At 49.2% G+C, this 13596-nt stretch overlaps 1 protein-coding gene across 3 annotated transcripts in view; it reads left to right on the top strand.

Moving 5' to 3' along the window:
• The first annotated feature begins 2339 nt into the window (after nucleotides 1-2339).
• The window catches only part of TVP23A (trans-golgi network vesicle protein 23 homolog A), a 41086-nt gene continuing 29829 nt past the window's right edge, over nucleotides 2340-13596 (top strand). Inside the window, exons 1-2 of one of the 3 annotated variants that reach the window (XM_053556189.1) lie at nucleotides 2340-3206; nucleotides 3467-3546. In XM_053556189.1, the coding sequence (XP_053412164.1) occupies nucleotides 3198-3206; nucleotides 3467-3546 (89 nt within the window). In that variant the 5' untranslated portion in view covers nucleotides 2340-3197. The remainder of the gene's footprint in view (nucleotides 3207-3466; nucleotides 3547-13596) is intronic. The other 2 variants (XM_053556191.1, XM_053556190.1) reach the window with 2 other exon arrangements.

The following is a 13596-nucleotide window of genomic DNA, read 5'->3' as shown; positions in this document are numbered from 1 at the left end:
GGGTTAGGGCCCAACATGGCCCAGCCACACCAACCCCTCCTGCCTGCCCCTGGCCATACTCCTCCAGCCTTTGGGCTTCAGCTCCCTGACCTACACTCACCAGAAGTCACACTCAGGCCCCTGCCTCCTAGGCATGGGCTGCTGGGGTCCCTAGAGGGAAGAGCTGTGTGTGCATCTCTGTCCAGGGTGCCATCTGTCATGGGTGCACCCAGTGTGAGGCCAGGTCTATTCTGCCATGAGGACAGATGTCCCTCAGGGGAAGGGGTTGGTCTGACATGAGGCTCCAGTCCTGTCCTGTGTGCTGCTGGCCCACGGGGCTTTCTCAGACTTCAGAACCCTCTGCTGATCACTATAGCCTCTATCACCAGGGCCACTGTTTCCTGCGCCCTGCTCTGAGAAGGGCATTTGGCATGTGTTTTCTCTAGTCCTGCATCTTCTCTGCCAAGTATGTGTCCCCACACTTTGTGAATGTGGCTTCACTTTACAGATGTGGAAACTGCAGCCAGAGAGGTGAAGTCCCCTGCCCAAGGTCACCCTGTCATGTTTCTAGCCAGGTTCCTAACTCCAGATGTTGACCTCCAGGGGTCATCTTGAGGCCAGTGGCTGTCTTAGCCCTTCTCCAGGTTGTTCTGGATCCAGGGGCAGGGAGCCCAGCTGCAGGGACCAGAGATGGGGCTGCTCCTGGCAGCTCTGCTCTTGAAACCCCTTAGGGCCACGACCAGCAAAGAGCAGTGGTGGGGAGAAGGTCAGTGTTCCCCAATTTTCCAGCTCCTAACCAGCACCCCTGTGTTCTTATTAAAAGCAGATTCTCAGGCAGTGCCCGTAGCTCAGTGGGTAGGGTGCTGGCCACATACACCAGGGTTGATGTGTTCAAATTCAGCCCAGGCCAGCTAAAACAATGGCAACTGCAACAACAACAACAAAAATAGCCAAGTGTTGTGGTGGGTGTGGGGGGGAGGCTGAGGCAAGAGAATCACTTAAGCCCAAGAGTTTGAAGTTGCTGTGAGCTGTGACATCACAGCACTCTACCCAGGGCGACAGCTTGAGACTCGGTCTTAAAAAAAAAAAAAAGTCCAGCCCCAGCCCTGCAGATTTAGAGGGCCTAGAGTAGGGCCCTAAAGTCTACTTCATAACAGGTATCTCTGCTGCAGCCAGTTTTATTTATTTATTTAGAGCCAGAGTCTCAGTCTGTTGCCCTAGGTAGAGGGCTGTGCTATCATTGTAGCTCACAGCAACCTCAATCTCTTGGGCTCAAGCAATCCATCCGCCTCAGTCTCCTAGAGTACTATGATTGTGAGCCTTGTACCCAGCCTTGCTACAACCAGTTTTAGAACTCAGGATGAATTCCCTGGGCTCTCTCTGCACCCTCCAGGTTCAGTAAGCTGACCCCAAAGGGGGTTGGCCAGGTTTGTGTGGAAAGAGGCTGCTTTATCCTAGGAAGCAATAACCCACAGCCTTAGCCCTCTAACCCCACATAACAGGTCAGGAGAGTAGAGCCTTCTCCAGATGGCTGTTTCTGGAGGCATCCTCAACCTAATGGCTGAGAATGACAGTTGGCCCCAAATGGGAATCCCAAGGGGGTTTCCCCACCTTCTTACCACTTCGGTGGACTCTTTGAACCCCAACTCAGCAGACACCAATGGCTGGGCTGGTGATTCTCAGGGTCAGAGGAAAAGCCCCTTAATGTTGTGCAACGGCTTTTCAAGGCCAGCTGCATTCACCAGGCTCTTTCCTCCCCCATGTCCCTTCATAGGCCTCCTAGGAGGCCCTGGGGGGAGTGTGCCTCTCAGTTTGACACTTCTGCCCCAGGAGCCTGCTTAGGCCTACAACAGCCAACTCAGCCTTTGTTGTTTACAGCCTTATGACTTAAAGGGTGGTCCAAAGATTAGTAGCAGCCTCCTCTGGGGGCTGTTAGAAATGAGAGTAACCCAGACTCCCACCCCTCCCCAGCACCTGCATTTTATCCGGACCCCCAGGTGATTCATTTGCATTGACCAGTGAGAAGCATCAATTTAAAACACAGGTTCTCTACTTTGGTGCCCAATGACTGGGAGCTTCAAAAACGCTGTTTTCACCTGCAAAGAGCCTGATTTACCAAGGCTGGTCTATAGTGTGACCTGGGCAGTGGGGCTTTTGGAAGCTACTGGTATTGCAGGAGAGTTTGGCAAATACTTGCTTTAAGTCTTGGCTCCTGAAGATGGCATTCTGTGCCGCGGGAGAAAGCCCCCTCCCTTACACACACCTGCCAGGCCCTGTGGGGTAAGCTTAGGGAATAAAGCCCACAGGGTCTCAGGGATCTGAGGGCAAGGCAGCCCCACCCATGGGGCCCAGCAGGAGGTAAACTGATTCAGGGGCAAGTGGCCCAGCGGCCCTTTTGGGGGTCACCAGGGGTAAGAGGGAGGCCCTACCGCCCTGGTGAGAGGACGGGAACGGGTTGAACCTTAGGCCCTGGGGTCTTCGTGCTCAGCCCTTTGTCCCTGGCGGGGTGGGCGGGAGAGAGGGGAGTGACCTTGTGACAGACTTTCTTTCCAGTGAGACACCAGGGAGACCTTTACCTCCAGAAAAGCTATCCCTGTCTATACTAACAATACTTGGTGCTCGGTGCCTGCCTGGCACCCCAGGCAGGCCTATCTCCCCACGGTTCCGAAACGGGCCGCAGCAGCGTCGCCGGCTGAAGGGCAGACGCCAGGGCTCGGGTCCCGCCGCTGGAACCCCGGGCCGGGCCTGGGAATCTGCTCCGCACGAACGCCCGAGTTCTGGACGCAGACTGCGGGCAATCACCGGCCGGCTCCAGGGCCCGGCAGCGGCGTCCCGGCGCCAACATTCGTCCGCTCCCTGGTCACTCGCTCCTTTGACGCTCACAGAGCATCGCACACTCGCTGACACCCCCGCTCCCACTACTCCCAGGATCGCCCTCCGCCCTCCACTGGCGGCCTCAGCCCTCCCGCCGGCGTCCTCTCTGCGGGCCCCCGGGCCGGCCCCGCCGGGACCCTCCTCCCACCCGGCCCCGCGCCCGCGACTGCGCTCTGGGCCCGCGCGCCCCGCCCCCACCTGGCGGCCTGCGCGGAGGCGGCCCCGGGGGCGCAGCGTGGAGACCCTCCGCGCGCGCCGCTCGCCCCCTGCCCTCCAGGCATCCGAACCCCTGGGCCGCGACCCGCGGAGTCTGGGGCCTGCGCGCCAGGTGCGCTCCGGGCGGGATGAAGCAGGTAGGGCGGCGGGGGTGCTGGCGCTGGGAGGAGCCGGGGGCAGCAGGGACGCGCCGAGCCCGGAGCCCGGAGCCATCTGGACCCGGGTGGTCGGGAGGGAGGACAAGGCCTCGCCTCGCAGCCGAAGGGGAGGGGCCCGCCAGCTCGGAGGGACCCCTTGGGAACCCAGCGAGGTGCGTAGTGGAGACCCCCCGGGAGTGCAGGGCCGGCGGGATGGTGCTGGGGGTGGGGGCTCCCACGGTCTCTTGGCGTCTCCCCAGGCCCTGGTGGACGATACTGAGGATGTGTCCCTGGACTTTGGCAACGAAGAGGAGCTGGCCTTTAGGAAAGCCAAGATCAGGTATGTTGGAATTCAGTTTTGGGTACTCATTCCCCAAAGCTACAAATTCATTCACTTATTCATTCAAAATATATTGAGCACCGACTGTGTGCCTTAGGAACACGCCCGTGGACACATCAGACGTGGTCCTGCCCTCCGGTAGTCTGCAACGCGCTGGGGATTGGGGGCGGAGCTAACATTGCCTTGGCAAACAAAGAGATTAGTAAGGTTAATTGCAGAGTATGAGAAAGTCAGCTGGGCAATGAAGGGGAAAGTAAGCTGGAAGGCCACTTGCCTTAGTGTAATCTAGGAGGACCATTCTGAGGAGGTGGTTTTTGTTTGTTTGTTTTTTGAGACACTTTCACTTTGTTACCCTTGTAGAGTGCTGTGGCGTCATAACTCACAGCAACCTCAAACTCTTGCCTCAGCCTCCCAAGTAGCTAGGATTACAGGCGCCTGCCACAACACCTGGGCTATTTTTAGAGATGGAGTCTGGCTCTTGCTTAGGCACTCCGCCTGACTCAGCCTCCCAGAGTGCTGGGATTACAGGCATGAGCCACTGCACCCGACCTTGAGGAGGTGATGTTTGAGGTGAGATCTGAATCGGGAGAAGAAGCAGATAGCCATTGGAGGCTCCAGAGAAAAAGTGTTCCGGGCTGAAGGAAACTGCAGGTGCTGAGGCTATGTTGGAAGGTGAAGGAAAGGCCTCAGTGGCTGGAAATGTGGGAAAGGGCTTGATTTTTATTTTAATCTTTGTGCACCTGCAGCCAGACAGATTTGTCTTGGGTCAAGTCACTTACCTGCCTGACTCCGTCAGCATCCCAGAAGTCAGCAGGACCAAGGTGTGAGGAGTGACCAATGGACGTGGTTGTCTCTGGCCCAGGAAACTGCCATGTCTAGAAACACCCAGGCTCATGTGCAGGCACTCCTTCCAGCTGTCAGAGCCAACAGGGGTGGGACCCTAACACCTAAATTCCATTCCTTTTAAAGTCTCTGTTTTTTATTTGTAGTTTTTTTGTTTGTTTGTTTGTTTTTTTATCTGAAATTCTGTGATTCAAATCCAAGAAACCCCAGAATGGAATAGAGTATTAATTTCCTATGGCCACTATAACAAATCATCGTCTAACGTATGGTTAAGATGAGTTTATTCTCCTACAGTTCCAAGGCCAGAAGTTCAAAATCAGTTTTACTGGGCTAAAACCAAGATATCAGTGGGGCCACACTGCCTGTGGGGACAGTGGAGGAGAAAGTCTGTTCCCTGCCTTTTTTAGCTCTTGATGGCATTCTTGGGTTTGTCGTCCCTTCCTCCATCTTCTTCTTTCTTCTTTTTTTTTTTTCGGAGACAGAGTCTCAAGCTGTCGCCCTTGGTAGAGTGCCGTGACGTTACAGCTCATAGCATCCTCCAGCTCTCAGGCTTAGGCAATTCTCTTGCCTTAGCCTCCCGAGTTGCTGAGACTACAGGCGCCCTTCACAACACCCAGCTATTTTTTTGTTGTTGTTGTAGTTTGGCCAGGGCCAGGTTTGAACCCACACCCTTGGTATATGGGGCCAGCGCCCTACTCACTGAGCCACGGGCACCGCCCCCCTTCCTCCATCTTCAAGGCCAGCAGTGTAGCATCTTCACATCTCCCTCTGCTCCATCCTTATGCAACCTTGTGTGACTGTATGTGTAAAGCCTCTCTGTGCCTCTCTCTTATAAGGACAGTTGTGATGGCATTTGGGGCCTACCCAGATAATCTAGGATAATTTCTGCATCACAAGATCCTTAACTAAATCATGTCAGCCAAGTCCTTTGCCATATAAATTAACATTGACAGGTTCTGGGGATTAGGACCTGGATATTTGGGGTGGGGGGAGGGGTTCTATTCATCCTACCATTTTGAAGATACTGTAGGAGAACTGGAATACTGGGTGATGAGTTATACAGAATGTCTGAACCCACCACACACCTGACTCTGGGCTGGCGGCTAGGGGTATGCAGTGTATAGGACACAGCCCCTGCCTTTTCAGAGTTGCCTAATCTAGGGCAGGGTTGCTTAATCTCAATGTTCCCAACATTTTAGGCCAAGTACTAATTTGTTGTGGGGACTGTCCTGTGGATGATAGGGTGTTTAGTGGTATTCCTGGCCTCTACTCACCGGATGTCAGTAGCAGCCCACCAGTAAAATCTCAGATATTGCCAGATGTCCTTTATAGGGGAAGGGGGGCAAACTCACCCCTGGTGGAAACCACTGGTTTGGGGGAAGGGATTAGGCATGTGAGTAGCTGCTACAACTTGTTTTAGTTTAGTTTTTTTTGTTGTTGTTCAATAAAGTTTTATTTTTCCTAATATATGGTTGGTTGAATGCTGTTCCTGCATCTTCACCAGCAGCTAGGGCATCTCCACCCTTGGTATTTCTGGTGTAAATTACCTGAGCTCTGTGCTTTGAAACCAATTTGATAAGTCCCTTACTAATGAGCTCCTGAAGGGTTGCCCTGGCCAGGGAACCTCCAATCTTCAGTCTCTCAGACACCACCAATGGGGTTGTAAGCTTATAGTTAGGAACTTCCTTATGGAGTTTGTCATATGTAGCTTTGTCAAACAAGACTAGGTGTTGAGCTTGTCCCGAACTTTGCCTTTGGAGCACTTCTTTTTGGCCTTGTGCATAGATTTGTTCAGTGGGTCTTTGTCTTTCTTGACCTGACTTTCTGGCATCTTTCTTCTTCTTGTTGTCCTTGGGAGGCATTGCCAAGCTTGGAGAGGAACTGCCACTACCGCAACCCAGCTAAGATGTACAACTTGTTTTAAATGCTGTAATAGGCAGAAGCTTTGGCCCCTATCCTGGACAGAGGAGGAAGTGACAGCTGAGCTGGGACCCCAGGATAACGAGGTGGGGAAGGGTCATGCCTTTAGGGAGCTGAAAGTGGTTTGTATGGCCCAAGGACAGGGCTGCTGGGGGATGGCCTGTATAGAGGCTGGGAGCAGATTCTGGGTGGCTCATGGGCCAAATTCTAGAGTTTCACAGTCCACTAGAACTTTCCTCAATGATGGGTGTGTGCTGTATCTGTGCCATCCAGTATGGTGGTCCCTGCGGCTACTGAGCATTTGAAATTTGTAACTGAGGGACAGACATTTTGACATTATTTAATTTTAACCAAATAGCCACATGTGGCTCTGGCTTTGCATGTTGCACTTCTAGAGTTCGATCACCACTAAAGAATTTTGCACAGGGCAGTGATATAATCAGTATTGCAGGATAGAGGACTAATAAAGCAGCAGAAGGGAGCATAAACTGGGAGCTTGGACAAGGACATTGGCAGGCATGTGGAGAGACAGGGCCAGAGGCATGCAGGAGGTAAGGCCAGCCTGGTTGGAGGTGGTCAGGATGTGGGCTGGGGACAGGAATAGTCAAGGGTGATGCCCAGGCTCTGGTCTGGTGACCTAGGCAAAGGCACACTTACTGGGGAAGGGAGGTGAGCTCAGAGTGGTCCTTGTTGGCTTGTGGTAGGACATTCTAGTAGTTGGGGTGGGCAGCTGCTAGGAGGGCTCTGCTAGGGAGTCATCAGGGCTGCAGTCAGATCTGGGAGGCAGCCGCTGTGTGTTTTTGAGAGCCACCATCCCAGAATCCTCTCGTATGCCTAATGCAGACTCCTGGGTCACAGGGGATAGGCAGACCTGGGAATGTGAATTGAAAATATCACCCCTAGTTGATTCTGATGTGTAGCAACGTAGAGGTAGGTCTAAAATCCTAAGAATAAATGAACTCACCCAGAGAGCAGTGTGGGGAGGGGTTTCTCAACAGATGGACTTTGGTCCAAATTTTATTTGGATTATCCAATAGGTCCATGATACAAAGAAGTTAAGAATTACTAATGTAGGCTGAAAATTGTTATTTCTAGTTCATTCTAGAAATGGGTTCCAGATGGACCTTTAGGGGAGGCGGTACTATGGAAGGTGTGCTGTAACTAGAGGCTAGGGTATTGCATCTATTTCCTCCTTTACCACTTGCTGGCTTTGTGATTTGAGACAGGTCACTGTGCCTTGTAGAGCCTCCATTGATCTGACTGTAAAATGGGGACAATTGTACCAGCCTGACTTCACCAAGTGGGTGATGTACAATGTATTCAGTAAAATTTATCTAACACCTGCTGGGTGTGAAGTGCTGGGCTAAGCCCTGGGGATAGAGATGTGGTCCTTGCTCCTGTCCCTGGTTCCAGGTCAGTGAAGTGCAGTGTGGGAGTGGGGCTTCTGATGGGATCAGTGGAGGATGTGATTCCACAGCACACAGCTGGCCGGGTGGAAGAAATATTAGCTCTGGTGCTGTGTGTGTTTTCCCCTAGTGGGCTCACTTTTTATTTATTTCTTTTTTTTTTTAAATAGTGATAAAACACAACATAAAATTTACTATCTTACTCATTTTGAATCGAATGGGTTAGCAGTGTTAAGTTTGCTCATACTGTTGCAAAAGAGAACTTTTTAATCTGGTAGAACTGAAACTCAGCACCGTTAAACATCTCTCCTCCCCCTAGTTCCTGGTAACCACCATTCTACTTTCTGTCTCTATGAATTTGACTACTCAAGTCACCTCATAAAAGTAGCACCATACATATTTGTCATTATGCTTATTTCACTGAGCATCATGTCCTCAAGGTTCATCCATGTTGTAGCATGGGGCAGCATTTTCTTCCTTCTAAAGGATGAATAATAGTCCATTGCATGAATAGTCCACATTTGTCTGTGTCTCCGTGGACAACTAGGCTGCTCCCACCTCTTGGCTGTTGTGAATAGTATGACAATGGACATGGATGTGCAGATATCTCTTTGAGACCCTGCTTTCAAGTTTTTTTTTTTTGTTTTTTTTTTTGGATATCAGAAGTGGTATTGCTGGACCATACTGTAGTTCTATTTTTAAATTTTTGAGGACCCACTATATTGTTACCTGTAGCAGTTGCACCATTGTACAATCCCACCAATCGTGTCCAAAGGTTTCAGTTTCTCCACATCCCTGACAACATAGTTGCTTACCATGTTTTTGGTTTTTTGAGACAGAGTCTCATTATGTTGCCCTATGTAGAATGCCGTGCCATCACAGCTCACAGCAACCTCCAACTCTTGGGCTTAAGCGATTCTCTTGCCTCAGCCTCCCAAGTAGCTGGGACTACAGGTGCCTGCCACAACGCCCGGCTATTTTTTTGTTGCAGTTGTCATTATTGTTTAGCTGGCCCGGGCTGGCCACGAATCCACCAGCCTTGATGCATGTAGCCGGTGCCGTAACCGCCGTGCTACGGGCACCGAGCCTGCTTTCCATGTTTTTGATAGTAGACATTCTACGTGGGGCGAGGTGGTGTCTCATTGTGGTTTAGATTGGTATTTCCCTAATGATTAGTGATACTGAGCATCTTTTCATGTGGTTAACTCTCATTCGTATATCGTCTTTGGAGAAATTCAAGTGCAATTGCCAATTTTAAAAGCAGTTTATCTGATTCTTTTGTTGTTCATTTCTTTATATCATATATTCCGAATATTACCCCCTTGTCAGATATGTGACTTGTATATATCTTCTTCCCTTCCATGGGATTGCTTTTTTGCTCTGATGAATACACCTTTTGATACACACAACCTTTTAAGTTTGATATAGTTGCATTTGTCTATTTTTACTTTAGTTGCCTGTGCTTTCAGTGTGGTCTTATGTGTGTGTGTTTTTAATTGAAATTCATTTACATACCATGAATTCACCCTTTTCAAGTGTACAGTTCAGTGTGGTTTTAAGTATATTTGCAAGGTTGTGCAATAATCATCACTCTGTCTAGTTTCAGAACTCTTTCTTCATCCCAAATGGCAACGCTTTACTCATGAAGCAATCACTTCTCATATTCCCCTTCCCAAACCCTAGCAGCCACTTACTTTTCTGTCTCTATGAGTTGTTTATTATGGACATTCTATATAAGAGAAATGCATGTGTTAGGGTACTCCAGAGAAACAGACCCAGTAGGATATATACAAATATATAGAAAGAGATTTACTTTGAGGGATTGGCTCACATGATTATGGAGACTGAGAAGTCCCACAACAAGCAAGAGGCCTGGGCAAGCTGGTGGAGTGCCCAAAGGTCCAAGGACCAGGGCAGCCAATGGTGTCTGTCTCTGTATGAGTCCAAAGCCCACAAACAGAAGGGCTATTGTATAAATTCTGGTCAGAGTCTATAGGCCCCAAGACAGGAGCTCTGATGTCTGAGCCCAGGAGAAAATGGATACCACAGCTCAAGCAGAGAGAGCAAATTCCCTTATCTTTTGCTTTTTTTGATCTGTTCAGACCCTTGAAGGACTGGGTGATGCCCACCCTCATTGGTGAGGGTACATCATCTCTTTTTAGTCTGCCGATTGAAATGCTGATTTTTCCCCCAGAAATGTTCTTACAGACACACTCGGAAATGTTTTACCAGCTATTTGGGCAACCCTCAGCCCAGTCTACATGACATGTAAAATTGTCCAGTATTTGTCCTTTGGTCTAACTTCTTCTTTCACTTAGCATTGTATTTTCTAGGTTTGCCCATATTTAGGTATTTATCTGTATTTCATTCCTTTCAATGGCCGAGTAATAGTCCATTGTATGGAGATACTACAATTTGTTTAACCCTTCGTAAGTTGGTGGACATTCGAGTTGTTTGGGTTTGGGGTTCTCATCAATATGTTTCTATGAACACTGGGTACGTGTCACTTCTCTTGGGCATGTATCTCAAGAGAAGGTCACATGATAACTCTGTTTTAGCAGACCGACTTATAGTGAATATTGTAGGCTTTCAGCTGCCTTGAGGAGCAGGAGGAACCTGGTCGAGGTTTGGATCTCAATCATGTGTTCCCCAGCCAAGTGACTACACCCTACAGTGTGGTTATGGGTTTGAGTTGATGGACACCTTGGGAGACACATGTGAGCTTTCATATGAAACTTTGTTTCCTTAGCTTTCTAGAAGGATGCAAGGTAGGGACACAGCATTTTCTGCTCAGTAGGAGATCCAGCCACTGTCCCCACCCCAGCTACTTTTGTTCTGCCATGTATATGGGCCGTGTTTGACTGCCATGGGTAAGAGCCAAAGTGTGTGGGTCATGCTGAATCCTAGAAGCTATCTCCTCTATTTCACACCAACCTTTTCTATGATTCTTTTCACCCAGGCCCAAGGCCTGCTTGCCAGCTCACAGTTTCTCCAGCCTGAGGCACTGAGCAGGCAAACAGAACAATCCCCGTGAATTCCCAGTGCTATGGCAGGCACAGGTCATTCCTGGGCAGGCGTGATGTTAACTCTCTACTCACAGTGATCCTTTTTTTCCTTTTTCTTTGAGACAGTTTCACTCTGTCACTCTTGTTAGAGTGCTTTGGCATCATAGCTCACAGCAACTTCAAACTCTTGGGCTTGAGCAATCCTCTTGCCTCAGCCTCCCAAGTAGTTGGGACTACAGGCGCCTGCCACAAGGCCTGGCTAGTTTTCTATTTTTAGTCGAGATGGGGTCTTACTCAGGCTGTTCTCAAACCCCTGGGCTCAAGCAATCCACCCAGCTTGGCCTCCCAGAGTCCCAGGATTCTAGGTGTGAGCCACCATGCCCAGCCTACTCACAGTGATCTTGAACTTGAATAATGAGCACGGCACGGCATAATGTTGGCTTTATTATAAGGTCATGTAGAAACTAAATTAGATGATGAACATGTGTGACGAGACTAGCCCCTGACTCCATATATGGGCTTTGGACATGGCACCAATTATTCTGACTGTTGGTAGGACCTCCATGTCCTGGGCTGGGGTGGAGGTATGTCCTTGGCTGGAACGAGATGTCACACTGGGGTTTTCCCTGAAGTTGGAAACTGTCCCTCCTGTGAAAGTTATGTTTATGCTTTCTAGGTACTGTCTTCACAAAATTCCTCTGAACCCAAAGGATTCCACCCAAAGTAGAACAGTCTCCTCCTGCCCTGGACAGATTTCTTGGATCTGATTTTGGTCCCAATTGTTAGAGCTGGTTGGTTTTCAGGGTTTGATCAGTATTGCAAATTGAGAAAATGGTCCCCTGGTCTCAGACAGGACAAGAAGTCACATGTTAGTAGGGCCAGGCCTTCCAGCAAGCTTCACATGGAATGGAAACTACCCTGCAGGTTCCTAACTAGCTCCATCAAGTGATGTTTTGTCTTTCAAGAAGTCTTCCACAATGAGTTTATCTTCCCATGTTGGATATAGAAGCTGTCCTCAAAAGAAGCCCCAGATAAAAATGCTGGCTGCTTTGGGGGAAGTTATACTGGATGAGAAATCATGATGATAGACATTTCTCCAGCACTTACTGCATGTAGGCACTATGCCAGCTGTTCTCCTTAGGATAATTCATTTTATCTGCATTATAAGCCTATAAGGTAGGTACTGTCATTTTATCAGAGTCAAGGGTAAAGAAACTGAGGCAAAGAGAGAGCTGAGCTTGCCCAACATCACCTTTGGACACTTCAAGGAGGAAATCTGAGCTGGAAGTGGTGATACCTGCCGATAGTCCCAGCTACTGGGGAGACTGCGGTGTGAGGATCACTTGAGGTCAGTAGTTCAAGGCCAGCCTGGGTAACATAGTGAGACTCCATTTCTAAAACAACTTTTTTTTTTTTTGCAGTTTTTGGCCGGGGCTGGGTTTGAACCCGCTACCTCCGGCATATGGGGCCCGTGCCCTACTCCTTTGAGCTACAGGTGCCGCCCAAAACAATTTTTTTTTTTTTTAATGTAAGGAAGTTAAACCTTTGGAATCTGGCTCTGAGTTGGTATCTCACATTACATTGTGCTTAGAGGGGTCAGATACTAATACAGAGCAAGGTGCTTGGGGGTGAGCTTTCCTGTGGGGACAGCAGGCTCAGGGCTCCATCTTATGCTGACCCTGGGGAGTACTTTTTATTTTCTATGTAAATGACGATACAAAATTGGCCCCATACTTGGGAACAGTTCCTCTGCCTCAACACTGTTATTATTTTGGGTGGGATCATGGTTTGTTGCCAGCCCTCTAAAATCTGTTTTGAAAAGATAGAAATATGATACACAAGCAGGTCTCAGCAGAGCTAATTGTTTAATTTTAAGGAAGACCCATGATTACCAAGGAAAATAACCCACAGAATCAAGGAACTAGACAAATTTCAGTTCTCTTTGATTAGGTCACGGCATTCGGCATTACATATTTTGAAATTAACTCCTCACATCTAAAACAGCTTGACTTCCCCTTCCTTATATTTCTTGTTCACATGAAATTATTGTATAAGCTGTGTCCACAACAAAATCACTGAAGGGTGCTTTCTGTTGAACTGTGACCCACACAATCTGAGAAAGGCATTTGGGGACAGGAAGGGGACTGATGGTTCCTTGAGGCCTCATTTGGGCAGTAGCTTGGCTGCATGGACCCAGAGTACCTAATTTACTCGTTTATCCCAGGGCTGGCACTGTTGACATTTGGGGCAGGTCACTCTGTGTGGTGAGGGCCGTCCTGTGCATGGAAGCTATTTAGCAGCACCCGCAGCTTTGCCCAGTAAATGCCAGGACCGGCCCCCACCCCGGTCCAGTTGGGACAACCAAAAGTGTCTTCAGACACTGCTGGGGGCCACACTGAATCACCTCTTTGAGAACCACTGGTTTATTGTTTTGTTTATTCATTTATTTTTCAAACCAAACAAAAATTTTTCAAGGGTGTTTGTGTGCCAAGCACTGTTCTAGGGGACACAGGAAACCAGGCAGCCTAGTTTCCTGCTTTCATGGAGCTGATATTCTATTATAATTAAGAAAAAGATGATAAACATATAAGCAAATATCTAAACAAAGTAACTTCAGAGAGAGGTAAGTGCTATGAAAGGGAATGTGATAAAAAGGGACCCAGGAGCAAGGCATGCTTAGGTCAGGGAAGTCACCGGAGAGGGAGATGTCTGTGAGACCTGGATGAGGAGGAGGAGCTGAGCATGGAGAGATCTATGGGAGGAGAGTTTAGGGAAAGGAAATAGCATGTGCAAGGGTCCTGAGGTTGGGCAGGCAGTTAGTGCATTCTGGGGATTGTCAGAGTCAGGGCGTCGAAAGGGGGAGAGGGGGATGAGAA

The sequence above is a fragment of the Nycticebus coucang genome, chromosome 12 (genome assembly GCF_027406575.1).
Source record: "Nycticebus coucang isolate mNycCou1 chromosome 12, mNycCou1.pri, whole genome shotgun sequence".
Taxonomy (NCBI): domain Eukaryota; kingdom Metazoa; phylum Chordata; class Mammalia; order Primates; family Lorisidae; genus Nycticebus; species Nycticebus coucang.
The sequence above is the reverse complement of the archived record's forward strand: the minus strand, read 5'-3'. Positions and strand labels throughout refer to the sequence as shown.